General features: G+C 35.5%; 1 protein-coding gene across 3 annotated transcripts in view; it reads right to left on the bottom strand.

The window, feature by feature from the left end:
* Positions 1-439: 439 nt before the first annotated feature.
* The window catches only part of RICTOR (RPTOR independent companion of MTOR complex 2), a 47,609-nt gene continuing 20,191 nt past the window's right edge, over positions 440-27,857 (bottom strand). The window contains exons 11-39 of one of the 3 annotated variants that reach the window (XM_034440776.3): positions 27,664-27,746; positions 26,565-26,652; positions 25,997-26,087; positions 25,787-25,853; positions 25,576-25,656; positions 24,743-24,843; positions 22,942-23,104; positions 22,562-22,663; positions 22,412-22,458; positions 20,685-20,820; positions 19,848-19,895; positions 19,003-19,202; positions 18,208-18,334; positions 17,043-17,207; positions 16,828-16,904; positions 16,655-16,733; positions 14,715-14,824; positions 14,518-14,605; positions 13,901-13,993; positions 12,421-12,527; positions 8,908-9,137; positions 6,403-7,429; positions 4,563-4,743; positions 4,238-4,322; positions 3,123-3,356; positions 2,515-2,673; positions 1,711-1,834; positions 660-798; positions 440-557 (exon numbers count right to left, since the gene is read on the bottom strand). In XM_034440776.3, the coding sequence (XP_034296667.2) occupies positions 483-557; positions 660-798; positions 1,711-1,834; positions 2,515-2,673; positions 3,123-3,356; positions 4,238-4,322; positions 4,563-4,743; positions 6,403-7,429; positions 8,908-9,137; positions 12,421-12,527; positions 13,901-13,993; positions 14,518-14,605; positions 14,715-14,824; positions 16,655-16,733; positions 16,828-16,904; positions 17,043-17,207; positions 18,208-18,334; positions 19,003-19,202; positions 19,848-19,895; positions 20,685-20,820; positions 22,412-22,458; positions 22,562-22,663; positions 22,942-23,104; positions 24,743-24,843; positions 25,576-25,656; positions 25,787-25,853; positions 25,997-26,087; positions 26,565-26,652; positions 27,664-27,746 (4,307 nt within the window). In that variant the 3' untranslated portion in view covers positions 440-482. Of the gene's footprint in view, positions 558-659; positions 799-1,710; positions 1,835-2,514; positions 2,674-3,122; positions 3,357-4,237; positions 4,323-4,562; positions 4,744-6,402; positions 7,430-8,907; positions 9,138-12,420; positions 12,528-13,900; positions 13,994-14,517; positions 14,606-14,714; positions 14,825-16,654; positions 16,734-16,827; positions 16,905-17,042; positions 17,208-18,207; positions 18,335-19,002; positions 19,206-19,847; positions 19,896-20,684; positions 20,821-22,411; positions 22,459-22,561; positions 22,664-22,941; positions 23,105-24,742; positions 24,844-25,575; positions 25,657-25,786; positions 25,854-25,996; positions 26,088-26,564; positions 26,653-27,663; positions 27,747-27,857 lie in introns of all 3 variants that reach the window. The other 2 variants (XM_034440775.3, XM_034440777.3) reach the window with 2 other exon arrangements.

Genomic DNA, 27,857 nt, shown 5'->3' on the forward strand with positions numbered 1-27,857 from the left:
TATATCAAGGAAATCCCCTAATTAATCCCCCGATGTCATGGTTATAGCACGCTCCATTTATGACAATGGGATACAGCTTAAGATACCATGTCTCTCAAATCCAGGGTAAACAAGCAAGGCATCAACTCTGTCCAAAACGGAAGTCAAAAGTCAACCATGTAAACCAGGTCCCGTGTAATTTGTCCTCTATTTTTGTGACATTGCATTTAAAAATAAGTGAAATGAAAACCTGCATAAGTGTCTGGTGCTTCATTCTTCTTGCATATCTTGTTACTTTCATTTTTTTAACAATTCCCCTCAGGGCTCAGATGGCTTTGGAAGCAGATTCCATCGAAGAAAAATTCTACAACTGAGCATCCAATTTCATGTACCAGAATTCCTGGAACAATTCAGAAGATGGTACTTCTCTGTTGCCCAGTCAGTTAGGTGTTATTGAATGCTACTAGTAACTTCACATTTATTACATCATGGAAAACAAGAGGTCAGGATTCAGTTGATGGGCTATCTGTTTGTTGATTTGACACTGTGACTAAAATAGCTTCTGCTTCTTCATGCATCTAGAAGAAAATAGCACGTGCAGAGTTTTCAAAGCAATTTATATGGGGCACCAACTCGGTGCCCCCTTTTCCCAGAGTTCATTAGATTTTAATTCTACTCACCTGCAAAAACTGTACATCTTGAAAGAGTTCTTGAATAAACCGTCTAGATGGCAATCGAAAAGTGCAGTGAGCTAGCAAGTAGGATACTTCAGAGTAAAGGCATATATCATCAAATGCTTGGGGAAACTTCTCTTTAATTCTGGACCATAAAGAACAAGGAAGCATATTTTAAAAATGTTCCATGAAACCTGAGACATGGATCTGATATTTAGGCAAATCTTGAGAAATAAGCATTTGAAATAAAATACAAAAAAATACACAATGCAAATAAATTACAGGTAATCCTCGATTTAGGACCACAATTGAGCTCCAAATTTATGTTGCTAAGTGAGACATTTGTTAAGAGAGATGTCCATTTTATTATCATTCTGCCACAACTGTTAAGTAAATCACTGTAGTTATTAAGGGAGTAACACAGTTCTTAAGTGAATCTGGCTTCCTCATTGATTCTGCTTGCCAGAAGTTTGCAAATGGTGATCACATTACTCTGGGACAATTGCAACCATCATAAATATGGGTCAGCTGCTAGGCAGTTTGAATTTTTATCACGTGATCATGGGGATGCTGCAGTAGTCGTTAAGAATGAAAAGCAGTCATAAGTCACTTTTTTTCAGTGCCATTGTAACTTCAGTCACTAAATGAGCTGTGGTAGGTCAAGGATTACCTGTATAGGGCGTTCTTGACATATGACTCAACATATTGATGGTTCAAATTAATGACAGCCTCTGAAAGGGTGTTTTATGATCTGTAAAATACTTCCGACTGTTGCAACCCTTTCCCTCCTCCACAGTCATATGATCACAACCTGGTGCTTGGCAACTAATCCTCAGCAATTCTTTGCAGTCAACTTAGTCCTTTCAATTGTATCATTTCTAACGTATTATTGTGAGTTCTATTTTGAGGTACAACATAAGAAGTACACCTGTATGTAGATGTGTATAAAGAACTTGAACTGATTTGTGTGCAATATAAGAACAATTCCATTCCCAATTCAAAGGTAAAAGGAATATTACTTATAAAAGCTAAACATAATGGGAGAAGTTTCACTTACGTCAAGAGACCCGTTTCATGACCTTTAGTTCCTACTGAGCTACTCAAGTTGATTACTAATCGCAAAACTTCCTTTCTCAGTAGTATGCGGCATACTGGAGTATCATCTGGGATTGATTTCATGCCTTGAGAAAAAGAAATTTAACAGTATGTTAAACTGAAACAGTATTTGTACTGACTGAAATATCACTGGATAACATTGACAAAGTCTGCCATATATTTTAAAGATGCAGGCCAATGGGCATAAAAGCAACTGTCAAGTACAAATGTTATTTCTTCTGGTTCAAGTGGGCACACTTACTCATAAAGGGACCATGGAAAAACAAGCAGAATGATCTAAATCCCAATTAAAAGCCCAAACCATATATAGCTCTTCCCAAATGGGAACAAACTATTCTGGAGGTGACTATTGGATTAGGAAAAGACCCCATCTTTCCCATGTGCTTCATGTTCCCCTCCCCACATCTTTTAATGTTTATGTTTATTGTTATTTAATGATTAATGATATTTATTATTTTATTATATTAATGTATACTAGTTTTAATATTTGTAAGCTGCCTAAGGTCGCCTCTGACAAGATGGGTGGCACATAATTTTAATAAATCAATAAATAAATATTGGGAAAAGATAAAAACAGAAATTGTGCAAAAAGTGGGAAAGTTAGTAGCAATGCCTGGATAATCAATAATCACCTTGATTATTCCAGAGTTAAGAAGTAAAGTGCAAAGCTGGGATTTCTGATGAAAGCATCCAACAGCCAAGCAACAAGAAGCATCAGAAGCAGCCTTTGGGTAAAATAACTCACCTATGATGAGATCAGTACTCTTGGTACTACTAGCTGATCCATGGGATACAGCATCACTACATCCTGAAATTCCAGAAAACTTCGAGGAATGTGAAACCACATCCAAATGATTATGCATAGCCTTTCCACACCAGTCTGAATAAGGAATGTCTGAAAATTCTGATAAAGTTTGATATAAGATAGATGGAATAATTTACACAGAAAAAAAAAAAATCCAGCGTGATATACATAATTTACATAGAAAGAAAAAGACCAGCATGATACAAAACTGAATAACTTAGAAACAATCCAACCAAACATGAATTTACTATTTTGATAACAATGCACTAATAAAAGAAAAGTATTGTGATGATGAATTTATGAGGCAGGCACTATGGTTCTCAAAATAACAATAACAGTGAGAAAGGTTAGTTTCCACAGGATTTGCCACCCTGAGAAGTTAAACATTCAACGAAGGTTTCTAGTTTCACAATATTATGAAATAAATTTTGGGATTCTGTCTGAAGCAGCATCAGAAAATAGAAGCGGAATGGACAAAGCTTCCAGTCTTCTAATTATTGTAGATCAGATTCAAGTTGTCTACCTGACGCAGAGCTGGTAGCACTAACCTGGGTGGCTATATGCAGAGTTCAGTTTGTTATTATGCTGACAATCGAGGATGTGTATACAAACACAATAGAGACAATTATCTTCAGTGTGTTCTTGGAGTCCAGTGTCTTCCATGTTTTCTAGGAACTGGGAGGCATCTGAACGACTTGTGTTCATAATCTCCGTAAGACTTATCTGCTGACGAAGCATCTGGAAGGGACTCTTTACAAACTCAGCAGACTCACATGGCAAACCTGGAAGCATTTGATTAAGCAACAGAAAATATAGAACATAATGGAGCAATACAACAGCACTTTCTGCAATTAATTGTCCAGAGTTGCTTTAAAATGAGATGGGCGGCAAATATATTTAATAAATTAATAAATTCCTATAATTCTTTTAAAGCATATAAAATAATAAGCCCACATCTAAATAAATTTCAATTTCAATTGTTAAGGGAATTGTTTGCTATAGCCACATAAAGTAAGCACACTGTAACAAATGTGTTTCCCTGTGTCTTGCCCAACACTACAAAAATGTTTTCAATACTTCATTTATCAAGATTCCAGAAAACATTTTGGGCAATCCAGTCCTCCATGGGGCATATTCTGCTAGTACAGAGGTGGGCAATTTATCTGCCCAAGGGGCCACATGAGAAATGGACTGTTGTGGTGGGCCCCACTGCCACCATGGCCCCTGATGCACACCACCAATGTTGCACCACTGCTGATATCCAACTGCAACCGTGGGTCAGATTGGGATCTGAGGGCCAGATGTGGCATAAAATGCCCAGACCTGTGCTAGTATAACATAAACCTGACTTTATGAGATATGCAAAATTAAGATGCTGTGAAATAATGTCCTACCGTGGATTACCTCCCTATATCTCATTTTTTGTTTGTATGAAGATAATTCCCTTTGAATATAAGACACAATATAAGCCACAATGCTTTCAATGTTTTCTCAGAAGTGAAAGTCCTGGAATCTGTGGTATGAAACATGACCGTCGTATTTCAGATCACAGGGCTTAGAAATCAGCAGTTGGGAATAAACACTTTCTTCCTAAAGAAGGAGGTGCAGAGTTTAGGAAAAGTGGCAGGTGGCCATGTAAGCCAAAAGAGAATAGAAAGAATACCTGAAGCATCCTGGGCAAAAACTCGACTGCCCCGATCATCATATGAAAGCATAGTTTTCTTCTGGAAATATGGGGTTTCTTTTACCTGAAATATTTTAAGCCAAAATATTATGCAGATCAAGTTTTAAAAATAGCCATTACTTCTGGAAATAGCTTCAGTGTGAAGTATCTAATATTCAACAATATTCCAGTAAGTGTAATAAATTGCAGTATGTTCTCTATATATTGCTAGGGGTGAAATTAAGTGTTTCATGTAGAATAGCAACACAGTACTTATGACTAATGACTAATTCCCTCACTTAAGATAAAAATATTGTCCACATACCTGAAATATTTCATTGATGTCAACTGGGAGAGCAAGTCCAATGTAATCGTCTGAGCTACCATAGGTAGCATTAGACACCATGGAACGAACAGAAGAAGAACGCTGCAGTGTATTTTGGTTTATAGGGCTTAATAAATCTTCTTTATCTAAGGATGATGCATAGCTCAAAGCTCTCATGAACCTGTAACATGCAGAAGGAGCATATTTAGAATAACAGCCCTGGCTTTATTATGAGTACTATATTTTAAAATACCATGGCTAATTTTAGTTCAAGTACTAGTTTGGTGTAGTGGTTAAGGCAACAGGCTAGAACCAGAAGACCATGAGTTTTAATCCTACCTTAAGTATAAAACCAGCTGGGTGACCTTGTCATTCTCTCCCAACTCTAGGAAGAAGAAAATGGCAAGCCACTTCTAAAAATTTTGCCAAGATAATTGCAGGGACTAGTCCAGGCAGTCACCAGAACTTGAAGAATCATCCCAAAAGTTCAAAATCAATACACTGTTTAATATTTATCTGATTAAATAAAATAGAATTTCTGATGCTTCCTGAATCTGAATGGTATCACGCTGTCTATCAGAAGCTGGGACTTGTTAGGGGTATGAAAAGTAGGCGGGGGGGGGGGGGGTGTCAAATCAGAAAAGATGGGGGATACTAGCAGCACAAACCAAGCCATACTCCTTTTGTATGTGAACTGACATTACACATATGAACAGAGGTAGAATTTAATAGTATTCCTGCAACCATCTTGTTCTCTCTTTCTCTCTCCCTCTCCCCCCCTCCCTCTCTCTCTCTCTCTCTCTCACACACACACACACACATACACAAACTGTTTTTGTGATCACAGCAAAAAATAATTCTGCCATGGCAGCGCTCCCCTGTAGCCAGTATGGATCATCTGCAAATTTCCTAAGTCATTCTTCATTCATTTGGAATCATGCGCTACTAACACCTATAAAAAACAAGATAGCAAGAGCAAGAGCACTTAGACCAGTGGTTCTTAACCTTCCTAATGCCATGACCCTTTAATACAGTTCCTCAGGTTGTGGTGATCCCCAACCATAAAATTATTCCTAAAACCATTGAAAATATGTGTTTTCCGATGGTCTTAGGCGACCCCTGTGAAAGGGTCGTTCGACCCCCAAGGGGGTCGCGACCCACAGGTTGAGAACCACTGACTTAGACTTATATACCGCTTTACAGCTCTCTAAGTGGTTTTACAGAGTCAGCACATTGCCCCCAACAATCTGGGTCTTCAGATGGTCAGAGAATAGCTAAATGTAAAGTTATATGAAAATTATTAATTCACTTGAATATGAATGAGCAAGGCCATTCAGATTAGAGCAATTTCAGGATCTTTTAACTATACTGATTTTTCCAGAAATGTTCAGGAAATAGATAGCAGCAGTACCTTCAAGGTGTACATACTGCTAGATAGTTGGTTTAATTGAAGCAAGAAAAGCAGCATACACATACACGAGATTTCCTACTACCAAACACAGACATCAGATATGTCTAGATATTTAAATCTTAATGCCTTTTCTTTTCACCTTTTTAAGCCAATGGACTTTTGACTGTTTTTTCCCAGCTTTAAAACTGGAATCCACTTGTTCTTGATCACACAGTTATTCTATCTGGTTTCAGCAGTGCTAATTCTCCCTTCACATCTTGACCCCTTACAGCTGTTTTAGGAGAGGTACAATATAAAAGTCTTCTTGAAAAACAGATGTTCCTCAAAATGCACCAGGACAATAAAGAGATCAGTATTTCTTCAAAAGATAATTTCTCTCCCATGATAACCCAATGTTAATGAAGTAAAGCAGAAGATGATATTACTCACCGGTTGGGCGTTAGTCGAGAGTCTAGGCTACCAGATTTCATTGTGATTGTGTCTGTGAAGAGTACATCCTTTGCTGGAGAAGCTAGGGCTTCAGAATGTGACAGAGAAGGATGCATCCTCTGCTGTTGCAAGCGTTTCAGGGTTGCATATCCAAATGCATCTCGAGAACTGGTGTAACTAAAATTATAGTCAGCCAGGCTTTTTATAGTAGCGAGGGAAGGAGCTTTTAGTGACTGGGCCCTCCGAGGAAGAGTGTGCGAAGACCCTGGCGGTACCAGGGAGACAGAATTTGATTTTGACAGAGGGAGGTGGTTAGACTGTGGGGTTGAACACTGAATTGTTTTAATGGTCTTGGTACTCACCACAGTACTTAAGCTCCCACAGTCAGTGTCTATATTGGTAGCATCCACTCCCATAGTCTCTCGGGAAGGGCTGGAGCTCATTGAACTTATGCCACTTGTGGTTGTGTCCGTATTGAAACTCAAACTACGACTCTTAAAATGTGTCTGCGTGGAAACTTCTATGAGTCTCTCCCGGCTGGAGTTTTCCCTGTGATTTTCATGGCCAAGACTTTTGGGAAGCTTAAGGTCATTTTCACCAATACTTGGAGTACTATCTGCATCTTCGCTGTGCTTGCTCCCAACAAATGAAGTTTCTAGTTTCAGAGTGTGAATCTTAGGAACCTTGAATACCGGGGTAAAGTCATCTCCCCGTGTAAAATCCATGCTGCTGCATGGTTCTGTTACTGTCCGGTTTCGCCTTAAGCCCATCTTGTTCTCCAAGGAAGACAGCTTGCCTCCTTTGGGATCACTGCTGCTCCTCAGCTTTTTATTGGGTAGGGTAAGAGAATTCAAGATGCGATTCCTGACAAGTCTGCGGGAGGAGAAAAAGGGGAAGGGATTGCGGTCCTTATCCTTCACGGGCCCGGTATGGTCATAGAGATTCTGTTCTGCATCTTCTGAGATATTTAAGAAAAATGTGCTAGTGGAGGTGCTGCCAATCCGGTCATCTTCCAGGATGAACATGCCTGAAATGAAAACAAACGCTCATGTTTTTGATCCACAAAGTTTTGGGTAATTAAGGCTAGTTCTGCAAAGAAGCTGAACATTAAACGAAAGCAACAAGTATAGGGTGACTTCTTACATATCCAAAAAGTCAGAAGAGTATTAAGAATCTATTGGGGATGAAAGGAAATCTTTACCAATATTATTTTACAATTAGGCCTATTATTGTTGTTAGTTGCGAAGTTCTGTCCGACACATCGCGACCCCATGGACAACATTCCTCCAAGCCTTCCAGTCCTCTACCATCCTCTGAAGTCCATTTAAGCTCATGCCTACTACTTCAGTGGCTCCATACAGCCAGCTCATTCTCTGCCGTCCCCTTCTTCTTTTGCCCTCAATCGTTCCCAGCATTAGGCTCTTCTCCAGCGAGTCCTTCCTTCTCATTAGGTGGCCAAAGTGTTTGAGTTTCATCTTCAGGATCTGGCCTTCTAAAGAGCAGTCAGGGTTGGTCTCCTCTAGAACTGACTGGTTTGATCACCTTGCAGTCCAAGGGAGTCTCAGGAGTCTTCTCCAGCACCACAGTTCAAAGGCCTCAATTCTTTGGTGCTCAGCCTTTCTTATGGTCCAACTAATTAGACCTATAGCCTAGGAAAATTTCTCCTCCAATTTAGCGATAGAATACCTGGATTTCACTTCACCAATTAAAATTTTTACATAAGTGTTCTTATTTAAGCATGCTTTTTAGATCTATATTTTCATGTACTTCTGACATTGATCATACAATTAAGAAATGAAAAAAAAAAATTTTTTTCAAATGTAAATTATGCTTGAAATGAGTCCCAGCATAGATTAAAAGTCCCATTGGCTCCTGTATCATGGTGCCAATCTGGATCTGCCACAGATTTGCAATTTACTTCTTAAAAAGCAAGCAACTGCTAGTTATATGAATGATTTCTGGACTAATGTTGATCTCAAGATCTTGGAAAAACTAAATCATCCTTTCCAAAAATGAGTTCACAGAGGTATGTACCTAGGTATTTCTGGCTAAGAAACTACTGATAGCTACTAGCAAAACAAGCGAACTAAATTCACCAACAAATACATCTCCGAAAAATAAAGTTTGCCTACCTCTTTGCTAATTTATGTCTGGATAAACACATTATTGACATTAACATATTAACATTAATTAAATTATTAAAATTAACATTATTTACCTTAATATAATTTGGAATTATGTTCCTTGTCCGCAATAAACCAAAATTATTAATTAGGTTTAAAGCACTTTGTTGTTGGTTTACAATGATTCTAAGCTACCTCTGCTCAACAAGAGGAAAGCAAAAAAAATAATAAAAAAAAATACTTATGAGATAGCATAACCTAATCTATATTGTAATTTGTGAAGTACATGCAAAGAAAAAGGTCAGCCTCGTAATCTACATGTTTTTCAAAAAAAAAAAAAAGGAAGACATTTGTTAGCTACTAGTGCTGCCAAATAGCTTACTTGATGGTGCAGATTCACTCTCGCTGTTATGTCTTGAACTGGTAGATTCAGAGTTCAAACTAAGAGTGCTGGGAATAGAAGAGAGTTCATTGCAGAGTTGCTCCACATCATCGGGAACTACTGGCCAAGGTTGCCTTCGACTGTGTCTTACTGCATCCCAATTGTGATGTTTTAGAATATCACAGCCTTGCTTTGTTTTCGCTATTAGGCCAAGCACATAGACACAGGTCCTGCATTTAGAAAATAAAAGTGAAATGAAAATCTATTATGAAGTTAAATTAAGTGGGAATGCAATGCAGTTGAACTATAAAAAAATGCTTTCTTTGTTCCTTTTGAATTTGCTGTCCCAGGTCTGCCTAGGGATTTTCAAAATAATCAGTGCGACACCACTCCCCTCAGAAGACACTCCAAACATTACAACAGTACTCAAGTTTTTAATGCGCAAAAATACAGAAATACTAAATATATGGGGAATAATATCAACAGTTTTAATTAATATATTTCATATTTTTCCTTGCAAAATTACACCTGAATGAATAACTTTTTTTAACTATTTACTGTTAAATAGTTAAATTATTTACTGTTTAACTGCTTGGTTTCTAGACTTCAGTTATATATTTCCAGTATATTATTATGGAGACTGGAGATAGAATAGTTGGTAAACAAGAAACAATAACATATCAAGAAAGATCAGGAAGATTTAAAATGCATAGGGATTACCACAAGGAGTTTACAAAATATTTCATTTTAAAAAGATTCAAGGGCCAAACTTTACCCAATGTTCTAAGCATCAAATAGGCTACTTTAAGCTATCTGAACACATTTAGAACTTAAAACAGAGGAACTGTGCTTAAGCTCCAACACCTTCCAAATTGCTGAAAGCATTCAGTTTTGCATTAGGAAAGGATGCTTATGTAATTTTACTTCTTTGAGACACTTCAAAGTACAACGTTTTGCACAACCTTATTAACTAGTACAGACAGAAATTTTATTTTCAAGTTACAGTTAAAACACGAGATCTAACTATTTGGTATAGGTACCCTTGCTTAATGACCATTCTTTCTGTGATTGAAGTTTACCACATAAGACCTTGGGAAGAAGGCCTTGCAAACAGCTAGCAGCTACCTCATGAAGGGTCAGGTTGGGCATGCCTCATCAGCATTTGGAGGAAAAAGACGGCTGGAGTAGCAGAGCACAGAGTGGCTGGAGCTGTGGAGTTAAGGGTGATGAGAGCAGCTGTAGCTACTCTTTGCTAAGAGCCAGGCCTACCTCATCAACAGCAGGGGGAAGAGGAGAGCAAAAAAAAATAATTTAAAAAATGGCATTGGTTGTTCTTTTAGATGATCCCAGCTGGTGCATTCATCCTAGGCTTGTTTGACTATTCAGTAGTTTTCAATAGCATCAATCGTGGAATCCTTCTGAGTGCTCTGGGGATTATGGGTGGATGGCATTGTAGATGGTAGTGCCTGGGAGGGAAGAGACTCTGGAAATATCCCCCTACTGTGTGGGGTACTGTGGTGTTCAATACTCTCTCTACTCTTTTTTAACATCTACATGAAGCCAATGGATTAGCTGATCTGTCACCATGGGGTGAGGTATCGTCAGTACACTGATGATAAACAATTATACAACTCTTCCCCTGGGAAATTAATACATGTTGTTGATGTCTTATCACAACGCCAGGAGATAGTTGGAATCTGGATGGGGAACAACAGGCTTCAACTAAATCTTGGCAAAACTGAGAAGCTGTGGGTTTTTGAGCTTGTCGATTCTGGGACCATGCCATCTTGATGTTGGATGGGATTGCACAGCCCAAATAAAGAGCTGGTGCACAACAACTGCAACTGGGAAAGGCATGATTGCACTTATTGAACAAAGCAGACACATGGGCATCTTGTTGAACAGCAGCCTTGCTCAACAATCAAGATTCCGATCCCAATTGTGATAGTAAATCAAGGACTACCTGTTTAGTGCAGATCCCATCTGTTAAGGAGTTAAATCTGATGGGACCCAGGAAAAAAGTGTCTTCTGCTATGGCGCCCATCCTGTTGAACATTATCTCCCCTAAGGTGAGGTGTTTGCAAGCATGAGAATAAGCATGTGACAGTTAATAGAACTAGCATGGAAGGTTGCACACAAAGTATGCCAAACCAACTGTATCTCCTTCTTTGACAGAGTTACTAACTTCCTAGATTAATGAAATGTTATAAATATAATATACTTAGACCTCAACAAAGTCTTCAACGGAATGCTTCATGGTTATTCTCCTTACTTTTAAAGAAAGGCTAGAGAATGCTATTGTTAGATGGATTCTTGATTGACTGAATGAACTCAAAGATCACACTTTAATAATTTTACATCAGCTGGAGGAGGTAGCTAATACTTCAAGATGAAAGAAAGACAATTCAAAAAGGGCTAGGCAATTTGAGAAGTGGCCTGAAATGATTAAGATGGAATTGAATGGAGAGGAATCTAAAGAAGGAAGAAAAAAAAAAGAATAAGACACAAGTATAAGATGGGGGAGGGGGATGGCAGTATGATAGTAATACATGCAAAAGCTACCAGGCATTATTGTGAATTACAGTCTAAGCCAGCACTGATGCAATTGCAAAGAAAGAGCCAAATGGTGTCCTAGGGTGTATTAACAGAAACACAGTTGGCAGAAAGCAATTGTTCTCTTCTATCATGCCTCAGTTAGATCTCATGTGGAATACTCTATCCAGTTCTGAACGCTCTCTTTCAAACGGGATAGTGACAAATTGGAGCAAGATCAAAGGAATGCTACCAAAATGGTAAAAGCAGGGGTGGGCTCTACTTACCTTTACTACCGGTTCGCATCACACCCGCTTGTGCCCGCGCTTGCTCTTCTGCGCATGCGCAGAAGCTTGTGCGCATGCACAGTTCACCTATGATGATGTCCGGGTCAGTGGGCGGAGCCTCCTGTCAGTTTTACTACCGGTTCTTGCGAACCGGTCCAAACCGGGGGCAACCCATCACTGGGTAAAAGGTCTAGAAACCACCCTTTGAGGAATTATTAAAGGATATGGGTATACTGAGCTTACTAAGCCTCTTCCAAGGGAAGATATTAATCTCAAAACTGTCACTCTGGAGAGGAAGTGAATTTATTTTCTATAGTTTCTGAGGGCAGGACCAGAATCAATGGATTAAATCTGCAAGGAAGCAAGTTCATGCTAGACATCAAAAGGAAATTCCCGACTATACAAATTTTCAGCTGTGGAACAAATAGCTAGTTCTCCATGATGATGGTCTCAAGCAATAACAACATTTTAACTGAAATGTGAGCAATCCTTTGCTAGGGGCCTTCCAACAGTCTGAATGGTCATATATCTGAGATGCTCTACTAGATCCTGTAGAGATCTCCTGAGAGGTTGACCTCTGAGGCCTCTTTTAGCTCTATGATGTCATGAAAATCTAAATATATTGATGCTCAGACAAAACAAACTGTTCACAGACATTTTACAATGCCATTTCCAGTTTTCAAGTTCTACTTACCCTCTGATACAAAGGACCTCACAATGCTGGGCAAGTGCCATTATATCGGGTATCACATTTTCCTCCTGAAGCAAATTCAATCCCCAGTTTGAAGAGCCAATATTTCCCTTAAATATAAATAAATGTCAATAAATAGAAAATCAATGAATGTTTGACAAAAGACAGTGATTTATAAACTCAAAACAAATTTTGCATAATTGGTACACCTTTTCTACTTACGTAAGTATCTACTTGAGCCATCAAAGGATATTCTTTTAAAAATATTGGCATCACTCTATTATAAATAAGAGTCCCTTGGGAGTTGGGCGGCATAGAAATGCGACAAAATAAATAAATAATAATAAATAATCTAATTTTCAACTTCACAAGGAATATGCTTTTTAAAATCCATTTAATCCATTTTATTACGCCAATAAAAAATATGGTTAATGTATGGTTAGTATTACAGACTTGTAAAATTCCATTCTTCTACTAAAGGAGTCTTCCTTTGTAGAAATAATCAGAACCATTGGATTCAACCCACAGGATACCACATATAATACCAAACATTTAACCTTGACATCAACAATTTCTTTCCTGGATTAGCAACCCAAAGTCAAATGGATAAACCATACATTTGATAACAGTGTGATATCCATGACTAATTAATCAAGAAAAAATGGTGTTTCTCGTGATGATGCAAAGTAATTTTGGCAGCCATCTGCAGCAAGTTGGTTTTTTTTAATTTTCAGGAGAGGTTTGCAATATTGTCCTAATGTTTGCTTTGTGATTCAGGTAAGTGAAACCAGTTTGAAAGCTAAAGAAACCTTTTATTTTTTCCCACTGGAAACAAGTAGGACACAGGGTTATTAATGTTGAAAGGCTTGTGGCAAACTTTGACAATCTTTATTGGTTTAATAGACATAGATCAATGTAATCTCTAAATTTGTATAGTGAAAAAAGGAGAAACCATAAAGGCTGCAGTTATCGTTGCTAGACATAATTTAAAATTAATTCTTCTCCCAAAATATTTGCTTTTATTTTTTATAATTTGCATGCTTTCCTTCAAAGCCTCTTAGAGGAACATAAAAAGCCATCTTCTTAATGACTGTTTCAAAGTCCTAAATCCTTCCAGCTCATCTTCTAAGCTAGAAATATAACACAGTTCTGCTGACAATTATATTTTCATTCAGAAAGCATTTGCCTTCTTCTTAGTTCATTTGTCTGTCTAAATACAAATATATTATTTATAAGTTCCATTGATAATTTATTTTAATTATTTAACATTTTATTACTGGCTGCTTTAAACATCATTTTTAGTTAAAAAGAAACAGAATACAAATGAAGTCTAATATGTTATTTCACCTCTCTATAGCAATTTACAAACATTTCAGAAAAGAAGTAAACTGGTGATCACCAACTGATACTTAGTTGTAGATAGATAGATAGATAGATAGATAGATAGATAGATATTAAAACATAGTAAATATTTTTAACTAACCAGTGCCCAAAGAGCAGCTTTTAGTTGCTTAATCCCCTCCCATTTTTCCAGCATAGGGGAACGGATAGTGTAACTCAGGTCAGGAACAATACTCTAAACAACAACAGCAACAAAAAAAACAACAACCACAGTGCAATTTATTTATCAAGTGTTCAATTCTATTTTCATATGACAACAATGCTAATAATAAAATACAAATATTTATGCTTTTAATCACATTTTCACATCTTGTAGAGGCAAAACAATGTCACTGCAATGGAGGCCAACTATTTCTGTAGACTAAAGAAATAGGGATTAAAATATCAAGGGTGAAGGAGCAAGAAGCTGAAGTATTTCTTCTTAGCCTTATAAATTAATCCTCAGCAATTATTTCCATCAGTTAAAAGTAGAGAGTGCGTGCATGAATTCTGGCAATTGTTTAACCTTATATGTGATTTCACAAATCCTGACTTGCTTATGGAGTCAATGCTGGGTAAGGCGTCAAATTGCCTTGTAGCGTGGATTATGCTACATACATCTGAATCAGTAATAGGCAAATAAATGCTAAAGATAGTGAAAAGAGTATAGCATTTAATTAATATTCATTTATTTGAATCCGTTACATTAAATTTCCTCACCTGAGCTTCCAACAAATGACAGCCAGTTTTGTGGTGTACTAGTTGGCCATAGAGGTGAACTGGCAAGTAGACATGTGGCCGCTGTAATCTGTGGGGAAGAAAAACGGTTGGTTTGCACTGAATTAATTGTAACAATTTTAAAACCATCTGCATAACTATAGGCATTGCTTTAAACAAATAAGTCAAGGTTGTTTTACCTTTGGTTGCTCCTACGAACATAATTATCACCATCAACAGGTTTGCGGTACGTAGTAAGTGCTTCATTTAATTGCTCTTCTATCAAGTCGACATATTTTAAATTGTATTCCTAGGATATAATGGAATTCAGAGATCTTCAGAAAAACATTTTCTCTAGCAATAAATTATATTTATAAACACATTATATAATGACAGCCCAGGTAACAAATGTTCCCTAACACCAATATGATAAAATACTCACTGGAAGTTGATTTTATAATCAAAATACTTTAAAAGCATGTCTCTATGAGAGACAACAAGATTGAGCAAGATCAATACAATACAATTCCCATTGGTTCAGGTTCACAATTTTACAAAGTAAGTCTGACTATCCTATACAACTCTTCTATTTGGTTATAAATTTATTTTTCTGTAACCAATTGGAATAGTTGGCATCAATGATAATGCCTTTCCATTCATTCGTTACACCAGGATGTTCATTGTGCAAAGTAGTCAAAGGATAAGCTCTCCTATTATTAAACCCACACAGCCTCTTTCAGTAAGGCAATACTTCCACAGCAGAGGTGGGTTTCAGCAGGTTCTGACCAGTTCTGGAGAACTGGTAGTGGAAATTTTGAGTAGTTCGGCGAACCGGTAGTAAAAATTCTGACTGTCCCCCCCCCCAATCTATTCTCTGCCTTCCAAGTCCCAGCTGATTGGGAGGAAATGAGGATTTTGCAGTAACCTTCCCCTGGAGTGAGGTGGGAATGGAGATTTTACAGTATCCTTCCCCTGCCACGCCCACAGAACCGGTAGTAAAAATTTTTGAAACCTACCACTGTTCCACAGGTTATGCGGAAATGTTAATTTAGTTTCAGCAAGCACTTCTAATGAAAGGGGCAATTTTGGATAAACTAATTTGGAGAATATGGATCAAATGTAATTTTTAAAAATTGCTTTGTCTTTAAATCCCTTACTTTCCCTTCTTCCATCCAAACAATATTACATATGATTTACCTACAAACAATTTTAATACTATATTACTTTTCAACATGGGCTGGCAAATAATTCTGATTTTGTGGATCACTGAGTCTTGCTCCCCCAGGAGTCCTAGGACCACACTTTAAGAAATACCTATCTAAGAATATTATATTCTAAGAATGATATTCTAAAAATACCATTTAAAATCATTTTTATAAAATTAAATACTAAGTATAATTAAAACTGTTTAAGATTCTGCAACATTTTCATATATGCACTATATACTCTTTGTAAATTGAGCTTGTGTACAAACTCAAATCACTCTCCAAGAAATGGCTCTCTAAAATTTTAATTTGAATACTGTTAATTCCACTAAACTATTAGTTTATTCAAACTGATTACCCAAGATAGAGTTTTAAGTATAATTTTTCCAAACATCAGCACTTCTAACCACAAGAAGTCACATGGAAAGAACTGAATAGGTACAGGTGGTAGTCCTTGCTTAACAGAACTGGGACCAGAATTTCCATCCTTAAATGATGTGGTTTTTAACTATATATCAAGTTACGACACTGTTTAGTGACAGAATATTCAAAAGTCCTGATTTTGATCATCAGACTAGAACTGCACTGTTGTTAGGGCAAGGATCTTGTGCTTTTCCTGCCCTGCAATGCTCACTTCTGTTTAAACTCCACCCAGCTATTTATCTTTCTCCATGTCTGCTGTTTTGGCCACCTGCTGTTCTCTTCCTCTTACTGCCATCATAACTTTAAACAGTTTCTGAATGAATGGTTGTTAAGTGAGCCCTACATGTGTTTAAAATTATTCTGAAATCAATGCATAAATAGTCTTCCTTATGAGCCATTTGTGTCCTTAATATTTACTGGTAACAAAGTAGGCTCAGATAAAGCCGCAGCATAATAGCTGACACACATATAACAGAGTTCCAAGGAATGATTCCAATTTGATAATTAAATACCTTCTGCCACTTCTCCATTTGTTTTGTTACATAGCCTCGTTCATTTAGATAGGAAAACCCTTTGGGGATTGACAAAAATCTGAACAAAACAAAACAAAACATTGTTTATAAAATATATTCAGAGCAAATGCAAATTAACTACCTTTCACCTGAATAATATAGTAAATGTTTACCTTAGCAGCAAAAGCATACCCTTGTCTCCTAGATGAGAAAGTGCTGGTTTCATTTGAATGAGGGCATGAAGATTAGCCTAAAAATAAGAAGACAGGAGGGACAGAATTAATGTGGTATAATAACAATATAGTCATTAATATAATATATAAATAGGATTAATATAAAAAATAAGGCTTATTTCTTCTTCAACTAAAGAACAAAGAAAAAGTCTCACCTTGTCTTCACATGCTTCATCAAGGATTTCAAGTGCTTCAGAAGAAATTGCTTTATTTTTGTCATGAAGCTGTGTGACAAGTAACTCAATTCCCCAATTACTGAAGAACTCCACATTGGCCCTCAGAAGTACTCGGAGGTGTTTTGTAGCATATAACCTACAATTCTATGAAAGAAAAAACAAACAGATCATTGGAAAACCAGAAAATGGAACATGATTAGCAATTGGGTTTACATACACAACATGTCATTGTACAATTAATGTTAATTTCAAATCAAAACCAAGATTGGAGTCTACTTGAGCTATAAGCTTCTACCTTCCATAACATTTTCCCCAAATATAATATATTTAATTGAAAGAAAATTAGAAAGAAAGATTAGGTCTCCTGCTCTAATATTCTCCTTAGATGGGGAGGGGAAGAGATAACGTGAGTTTCATTGTAACTACAGTAAAAGACACAGACAAGCTTTTTCTATCAACCTGCCAGTGTTTTTTTTTTTAAGGGGAGGGAGAAAGAGATTTAATTCAGAATCAGATTTCTTTGGGCTAAATATGACATGTTTAAGTGTATATATGTACAGTGATGCTTAAAAATTTGTGAATCCCTTTGAATTTTCAATATTTCTGCATAAATCTGATCTAATTTAACTTGGGCAGATGAGTAAAGTACACCACAGCAGAAATGGAATTGACAGTAAATAATTCCCCGAGAAATGTATAATCTGGCCACATATAACACGGATTTATAAATTCATCTTTTTCCATGGCTTTTATTACTTTTATTTTTATTTAGCATGATTCACTGTATTTTATTGTAACTGAATTTATTTGAAATTGGTTGTATTTATATGATTTTATTACTATGTCGGTATTGTGTTTCATGGCCTAAACCAGTTGAGTAACCATGAACTTGACAGATGGCTAAAAGCAAATAAATAAATAGCTTACTTTTATAAGTTTATCTACAGTATTATGATGTATTTATCTCTTACCATCTTTCAGGACATTCCTTCATAAGGGTATGAAGGGTGAAAGAAAATGGCTGACTCAGGTCACCCAGTTAGTTTCAAGCTTATGTCTGAGAAAGGATTCAAACATAGTTCATCATTTCAGCTTCTATACCATACCATGAAAACATGAATAAGATAATCTGCCTTTTACTTACATCGGTTGATGCTGTTAGGATTTTAGAAAGGATGACTCTTGCTAAGCCATCTCTGCTATAGTCTAAACTAGAAACTGTCAGTTTGAGTAAGTGATCTTGATTCTTCAAGGAACACAGATTAAGGAGACTGGAAAAAAATGAACAATGAATAGAATTCTAATAAGCTATGGATATATGCTTATAACTAAAACAGAGTCTAAAAAATATAGTCCTAGTTAAGAAAAGCAGTGTGATCTCTACCTAAATTTCTTTTATTTCCCTGTTCTTCAATTGATGTCTCTGCTACTGTTGAATTTTGAAGTTACTTGGGCCAAAGAATAACTTTTTCTAGGTTACTTTCCAATAAATTTTACATATTTATTTATATGCATTCTATAGCTGCCCATCTCAATAAGTGACTCTGGGCAGTATACAAAATAAAACATATACTGTAAGAGTATTATTATGGCATTTAAACAATACATATTGATTTTTTTCCACCATTTTTCCAGGGGAAATGACAAGTGCTTAGCTCTCATTATATTCTATAAATATGAAATGTTTATTCAGAAAGCATTAAGAATATATTTATCTTCTGCAACAGTCTTTAAATTGCTGGTAATTTGTGTTCAACATTTTTACGAATAAAATCTAAAATAACCTTGCTTCTCCAAAAATAAAAGAGTTAATGTCAACTAGTCACAGCTAACTATAGTTTACCACACATTCAATGATGACACACATTAAGATAATTTCTATGTTTAAGTTTCTGGAACCTCAACATTTCAAAAACTATTTTTGTAACTAAATACATACCACTGAAATACATTACACTTTTCAAGCATTTTCACTCCGTGGGGATGACAGGAGAGGGTACCAAAAAATAAGAAGTAGTGCTGACTAAGCGTGTTAAGTAAACCATTGTTCTGGAGACTGCGTTCTGGTTTCAGTCCTGAAGAAATGTTAAGCCAGTGCACAATATCTCTTACTAACTCTTCGAGGTAGCCATGCCCATCCTGCTTTAAGAGGAAAGAACAAAAAACTTTGTTCAGGTTACTTTTAGCAAAGTTTCCTTGCTTAATGAAAATAATACATTTTAACTTTTCTGGGGTATAAAAACAAACAACTGCTGAGTTCCCTAGAAAAGCAAAACAAAAGGTAAATATAAAATTTCTAAAACGCATGACATTTAAAAATCTGTGCTTAAATAAAATGATATATAATACAGAAAAAATACAAAAAAATGTATGCGACAATGCTGGGGAGTTGTTTTTAAGAAATTTAGATTACATGTAAAATGTAGAGACAGTCAGTCTTGATAATGCCTCAAATGATTTTGACATAAACGGAAAGTCATTCCTATGGTGATTATAGCAGTAATAAACATAAACAATCCACAGGCAATCAACGTTTTTTCCAAAGCTAACAATGGAAAGAGAAAGTGCCAAGTCAAGACCAGGTTTTTGGCAAAAGTGAACTTAATCTTCTGTTGTTTTCTTCTACACGTTGAGTTTTGTCAAAGAAAATCAACCCCCCCCCCCAAAAAAACAAAAAGGAACTGGAACAAACAATTCTGATTTACCTTTTGCACATCACAGAAAGTTAGGAATGCAAAAGGTGAACATGTAGAAATTGTAGATAATTGTTAAGTCTGTATCTACCTTTTGTTGCACCTGCCTTCCTTCCTTCTTTCCTTCCTGTCTTCCTTCCTGAGGGGCAAAAGGGCATGTTGATTGACTCATGTATCACTTCCACTCAATATTCTGAAGCAGATCAGGCCAGTGCATACTACCTTTTAAGTTTTAATTTCTAAATGCATAATTATCTCTTAAAATGCATCTTCTGAAGCATGAAAGAAATAAGTTTCTTGGCTAATGTATCAACTAAGGCAAGACTTAGGAGATATAACTAGCATTTTGTTTGTTTCTGAACTGTTTGCAATTTATGTGTTTATGTGTTTTGATTAATAAACTTTGAAATTGGTTGGTGTGCATTAATTAGTTATTTTTTATAACTAATCTAATGTGGTTGTTCCAAAACATTGTGCTGCCTCAGGTGTTTAAACAAAAGGTGTGGCATTACTATTTGACAAGCAGTCAGGCTAAGTGGAAAATCTAGTTAATCAGGCACCATTTAATTACATTTTATATTCCCCTGTAGTATGAAGTATAAGAAGAGGAATAATCATTTCAAAGAATTTTGCGCATGTCACACTCTTTTAATTTTAAATTTACTGAAGCAAAGCATTACCAATATCTTTTATATTACATGTTCTACTATGACCCAGAAGAAGCAATATATTTTATGAATTCCATTTTTGTCCCCAAATTATTTATATTTCCTATTTAATTGTAAAGGTTCAGAATTAAATTCTTCCACTGAAATATTTCCAGTTTCATTAACCTGGTAAAAATTGTATGATTTTGCATTTAAAATACATCAAACAGGAATCTGCCAGTCTTTAATTATGGCTAAAAAAATAAATAAATAAATTTTACCTCTTCAGATTCAAGGAGAAATTCAGTAAATTGACAACCAACAACTGTGAGCTGTTTTGATTTTGCATAATCGAGATCTAGATTGGCATACAATTTACTGCTAGGCTTATAAAAATACATCAGCCGCCGTACAAATCTAACATCAAACAAAAGAATGAGGCAATTAAAAACACAATTAGAGGCTTCTGATAATGTATGTACCTGTTTATAGTTATTTATATTACAAGATAATAGTTTCATCAATCTTAAATCAAAGGAATTTTTTACAAAATCTGTGACATTAAATCTAACTTGTCCCTGAGGTCTATTGTCAAAACTATACTCAATAGCCTCTGGGGAAATGATAGAGAGAACTTTTTTCTGTTTTGTAAGACATTTATTTCAAGAAATGATTAATATGACCTCTGTCACTGATTCTTCCTATTTCACAAATCTTCTTTCTTTATTCCAACAAGGATTTTTTTTCAGACTGAGGATTTTTGTGCAGTAATCCTTTATTTTAGTTGTTCATACCTGCAATCTACTGCAATCTCAATTACAAACATATTAGATATATTAAATATGCATTTTAATAAATGAATAAAAATGAATCCTTCTGCTATCCCCAAGAGGAGCACGTACATTAGTGGATTTCCTTTTCAAGCAATACTTCTGAACCCATGCAAGTAGGTGATTATTATATTTTATATTACAGAAATGGTAGCAGTAACTTATTAGGAAATCTGATGCATTTTATTTCTCTAACAACATATAAACTAAAGATGTGTGTTTTCAACTCTGAATTTGTTAAAATGTTTAAATCCAACAAATCTTTCTCCTTTATGTTGCTTATCCACAAATGTGAACCTACCAACAACTTTTCATATCCCTTCAAACTTGTATAATCTTTTTCTTGAATAGACAGGATTCAATATGGAATTTTGAGAGGAATATATTATTTAAAAGTAACCAGTCAGAATAAGCTTTTTTTAATTGGTGGAGGAAAAAAGAAATTGTGTGCCATCTTGCACTTACAGAATCTGATTTTTAATTAAATGAAATATGTGAGAAATATAATGTAACAAGTGCTTCTCAAAACAAGAGACAGTTCTTACTGAAAGTTATAAAAGTAGATGGGAACTGTAATATTTCAGGGTCATCACAGGCTATGAAGCATGGTGGGCATCCCATTCATTTTTTTTGTAACTCAAACCTTGTCTAACCAGCTAAATTTTAAACCATGTAGGTGTACATCACTATGCTTCTGCATGAAGTTTTAGATCAGAAAATGGCCAACAGAATACTCATATAACTGGAAGCATTATAGAGATCCTTTTTTATGACATGCTCTGTGACAGGATCTCACAAACTCAGTGGCTAAGACAATAGTATAATTATCATTTTACTTTCAAAACCTATCCATTTGTTCAACACCCTTAAGAATAACTTCTTATATCTTTTATCTATTACAGAGGGCTGGTAGTTTAGCATCTGAAAATAACTGTTTACACCTGTTTCCTTCTTATGTGGATGCCACACTAGATTTATGTTTCTTTCTGGATCTAAAATAGCTGAAAATAGTTTCATTTACAAGAAGCTAAATTCAAAATTATTGGAGGAAAAGACAATATAATTTCTTTTTTTTTCTAATGTATCAACTGCTGGCTAAAATGTTACAATAACAAAAAAAGCCCAAGACAAGATGAAATGTTTTTGTAATTATTTTTGTCGACATAGTAGTTTCATACCTGTGCAACTGTTCATCCTTGTTAGTCTTTAAGTTAATATTTGGCCACTAAAAACAGCAAATACAAAGTATGGTAAGAATTATTTCAATTAATTTCTTGTATTTCAATTCTTAAATGTTAATTGTAGTATCTTCATACTGTACATCTTACCTTAAGTATGGTCCCTATCAGATTCCAATTCCATTCCAGATTTTCTTTGTGATGAAGAACTTGGCTATCCCGCAGATTCATTAATAGTGCTTCTTCAGTATCCTTCAACAGCAGGGAAGGGAAAAGAAAAATAAATTAATCCCACTGTAAAGTTGCCTCTGCGTTACTAAACACATTTCAAATTAACCATACCAAAAAAAATATATTTTTTTAAGGAAATAAAACCCAAACCTCAGAGTTGAACTAGTATCTAGTGAGACAGGCTTCCATGCAAATGGGAAAAAAAAGTTAGCTTAAAATGACTATCCATTATAGAAGGTTTAGGTTAAAAATTAAAAGTATTGTGTTCTTTTGATGACAAAGAACCTAGATAAGTCTACCTTAAGAATAAAGATATCTTTCTGCACGCGATACTGATCTCTTCGCTGATGGGTTGACATCGCTTTCTGGACAATGTGATCTAGATGAAGACTGTAAGGTTTAGGGCCTCTTTTCTTCATTTCATGAAAGCGTTTCAAGCAGTTCAATGCAGCACTGGCTCGTCTAGCAGAAGAACATGATAATGTAATTACTGTACTTAATAAGGATCTAAAAGTATATTGGTCTTTTTCCTGTAAATCTCAGGGATTTTTATGCTGAAATGGCTTTGTAGCTTGTTGATTTGAAACCACTACAAACCAAGTCCCATTTCAGGTTAGATGAAATGGCAATTATGTTGCTCTGATATTCTTAAATATGCAGGCTTTGGATCATTTTATTTGTTTCATTAACTAGTAATTATCAAATACAGATAGTCCTTGAATAACGACCACAATTGAACCCAAAATTTATGTTACTAAGTGAGACAGTTAAGTGAATTTTGCACCATTTTACAATCTTTTTTGCCACAGTTGTTAAGTGAATCACTTCAGTTAAGTTAGCAACATGGCTGTTAATTGAATCTGGCTTCCCCATTGACTCTGCTTGTCAGACTGTCACATAAGGTGATCCCATGATCCCATGACACTGCAACCGTCATAAATATGAGTTGCCAAGCATCTGAATTTTGATCACATGACCATGGGGATGCTGCAACGGTAGTGTAAAAAATAGTCATAAATCACTTTTTCCACTGCTGTTATAACTTTGAATGGTCACTAAATGAACTGCTGTAACTTGAGGACTGCCTGTATAAACAAAATTACTTGAACGTAATTTACATGTAGTTCTATAATAATTGATTTTGCAAATTATTGGTTCTTACACCAAGATTTAAGACGACTGTCTTTAGAATAATTATGCGGGAGTATTAGCGCTTCTAGGGTTTGCTGCAGTGGAGATGAAATTGTTTAAAAAATGAAAATACTATTTAAGGATACAGCATTCAACTTACATAGTTCTAATTCATGCTTTGAAGTCACAGAGAAATAACTCCTGGAAATGTTAACTAATAAAATTGAAAATGATGAAAACAAAATACAATTAGCTCACTACCAATAGTGCTCTCTAGCCATAAACAGAAAAAAAGAGAATGAATGCCAACTGGCCTTTGAGTAAGTGCTGCTGGTGTAGAAATATGCCAAATAAACTTTATGAAAGATGTACAATTTAGGCAAATACAGTGGATTCAGAAAGCATTCAGACCCTTTCACTTTTGTCAATTTCATTATGCTGTAGCCTGATTCTACTGTAGAATCAGGCTGCAGCATAACAAAATTGACAAAAGTGAAGGGAGCCTGAATACTTTCTGAATTCACTGTATATGTTGTTTGCTTCACAGAATATATTATAAAGTGTTATGACTTTTGGAAAATTTGTAATTTCAAAACAAGAAAACAAGAAAGTTATATTAGCTTTCTTTTGAAAATACACACAATCTGTCTTAACCACAATTTTGGCAAAGGAGATTTTCAGATGAAAAGAATAATACAAGGAGCAAAATCTGCTCAGCAGTGTTATTTATACAACTGAAGTTCCTCTGCTGATGGAAAGCTGTTTGATAGAGCAGGGACTACCATCAACAGAAAAAAGGAGGAAACTTTCAGTGAGAAGTAATTCTATCTCTCTTTCTGAACTCATCAGTATTCTGTTTTGATAAGTAAAATGTTTGATAACTAAAATGTATTCTGATGTGCATGAAAGCTGAATGTATACTTTTAACTTAAGAGTGTATCTAAGCATGTTATTAACATTTATGCTTACAGTCTCTTCTCCTTTACAATGTCAAAAGAAGCTGCCATATTCATTAAAGTTGGTAAGCAGTGTAAATGATGGCTGTGACAATGTGGAAGAATGGTGTTTGCCTGAAAAACAGAAACAGCTTTAGAGTTTTGAAACAAAGTTCAATTTATTCCACCTACTCACTCCAACCACCCTGTGCAACCTGTTTTATTCTAATGATTTAAGACCAGAGCTTACTTCAAATAATATAAAAAATACATTATTTTAAAAATACTGAATTGGGTTGGGGGGAACTATTGGAAAACATTATTTTCTAACTGCTTGCCTTGCTTGCAGCAAAGGAAATAGTCTATTAGATCTCACGGTAAAGCCATTCACAAAATATTACCTATTAATTAAAGCAGGCAACAAGCAATTGGTTAATCCTAATCTAAAATGGACAACTTGTTGAAATGATGAATTATGACCTGACAAAGTTACTTTAGTAGAGGGAGATCTCAAGTTAAGAAAAGAAACTTAACTGTATTGTCTTAAACCAAGAAGAGAGATTTTTAGGAACATCAGCAATGGATTGAAAACAAGCAAGGATTTTACAGTAAACTGTCCACATTTTACAGATTAGGCAACTTTGATTTGCCCCTTTTATTTTAAGATAATAAAAGAGGAAAAGTTATTTTTGTTACTATCTTTTTTGCTAAAATAAGACAGCAACTTGATTGTGTCTTGGCATTGTTTTTTAAGTTTTGAACATTATTTCCTTCTCCTTTACTACTGGAAATGAAATCCAACATTTAATGCCTATTAAATTGAATATCAGCTAATCAGCTAATGAAGGTACGGTAAATCTTTCTTACCATATGCAAAAGTTCCCCCAGTAAGATAGTTGCTCTGACAGATATATGATCATTGCTGCTTGTGATTACTTCAACTAGACCCTGGAATAATTAAGAAATAAAATTCTAGATATGTAATGCATATGGTGCATATACATATGACATCCATGTTGCTTTACATGGTACTAAAGAACGGAGTTTTTTTGCAATTTAATTTAAAATCTGAACTTACTTCTAAGAGTCCATTTCTAATGAATGCAGAGAGAACCAGGGCCAAGTAATTGTCCATGAGGTCAGGCCTGGATAAAATAAAAAATAAATAAAATAAAAAATGACAAGCCTTCATATTGACTTTTTTTAAAAGAAAAATCTATTTCAATCTATTTCTTTATCAAAGTGAGGCAAAATGTGTATTCTGCTTGGGTGGGTAATAGTTAAGTACCTGGATCTGGCTCGGTGAGGTAATATAACTTTAGCTTCTGCAGCTACAAAGCCATCAGAAAGTCTCCAGCTGTCCTGAAAATGGCTTGGATCTACACAAATAAAAATGTGGAAAAGTACTCTAAGTTTAAAGATGGGCAGCTGAAAACCCTGTAAAATTAGGGCATGGCATTTCTCATGTGATTCGGCATATTATTTCTCACTGTTTCCTTAGCAGTTCTTCCTCCTATTCTGCAGTGCTGGGAGAGAGTTCATGCTTGCCTTGCAAACATCATAAAAAATCTTGAGTTTAAAATCTTTCATGCAGGATAGTGATGGTTCAAATATAAATTATTTTTAAAAAGCATTTCATATATTAGCAATTTAGACAACAAATGAGGGGCCCTTTATAGGTCATAAATAAAATGCTTAGAGCTGAATGTCACAATTCAGGTTTATCAAAGAAAGATTACTACATAAGTATTGCAATTCAGCTGTGGTTAAAGTTCCCAATACAGCACCAGATAAAGAAATGCTCCTGGATCTTCCAAGCAAACCCCATGGAGCCTTTCCCCAGGTCCAATACTAACCTACACTGAGAAGTGCTTCTATAAACTCTTCTGTCACAACAGGAAGAGGAAGGCGAAATATATCATATAGAACTTCAAGCAAGCCTCGCTGTAACATAAACAGGAATAGGATTACAAAGATGAGCAGAAATATATTTATATGAAGCTAATATCAAAGAAATACAACTCAGGCATTAAAAAACATGGACTACCTTCTTCAGGGTATAGCTGATGTCCTGTTATAATTGCCAAAATTTTAATGGTTTATTAAACATTTACAGCAGGAAATTAGTTTTTAAGCAGTGGGCACATTATGAATGCTGAGAACATGTGATAGATCTACTGACACTCTGTCTTGGGATGGGGCTGCCCAATCACAAAATGGCTATCTTGGTGGAACATCTAAAGCAACAACCGTTACAAGAATGTGACTTGGCAAATGTGGCTCCCTCTCCCAGGATACTTGGTACCAATCTGATTAATTTTTGTTTTTCTAAAGAGGAAGGAATATTCAACAAAATAAAACACTAGATTGCATATGATGTACATCAATACTAGCATGTTTTAGGAGGGTTTTTTTTTTTTAATAAAGCCATCTTTTTATAATGGTCTTTCCCAGCCATTAAACTTACAGTATCTCTAGATTTAATCAACTGCTTTTATTTTGTTTTACTCTGATTTTTTTTTTTACGATTATAATAAATTGCTTTGGGGTGCTTTGTAATAGAAGCTCTAGAAACACATTTGTAATGAAAAACATAAAACAATCTGCATTGCACTAAATAATGTACGGCAGCTAATATACAGTATGGCAAAATGAGTAGATTAAGTTTACTGAATTTGATGGCAATTCTCACGTTTCCATTAAGTTTTTAAATCTACTGAACTTTAAACCAAATTGTGATTTATAACCCCTTAAAACAAAACTTAATGTAAGCAATCTCCACAAATACCGATGGCAACGTCTAGCAGTGCCTCTCACATGTCCTCACACAGAATATAGATGCCTAAGAAAATGAATGTTATAAATTTCCTAGATTAATAGTATTGTGAGAACTGAGTGTGGTTTGTGAAGAACATGCAAATCTCACAATTTTAATGGCAGAAGTTGAAAACATACCCGCACTTCCATGTTAGGTATACATAACACCCCAATAAGAGATTGGATCCCAGAATTCCCAGGCTTACATAAACTAATTATACCTGAAAATAAAATGAAAGGCATAATTATATAACGGTAGTGTTCTGTTACGTTTTTACGTTTGAACACATGAGCAGACACTTTTGTTACAGTTTCAGAATCTGTTAAAGCCC

This window comes from Pantherophis guttatus, chromosome 2 (genome assembly GCF_059756535.1).
Source record: "Pantherophis guttatus breed Tessera chromosome 2, ASM5975653v1, whole genome shotgun sequence".
Classification (NCBI taxonomy): Eukaryota; Metazoa; Chordata; class Lepidosauria; order Squamata; family Colubridae; genus Pantherophis; species Pantherophis guttatus.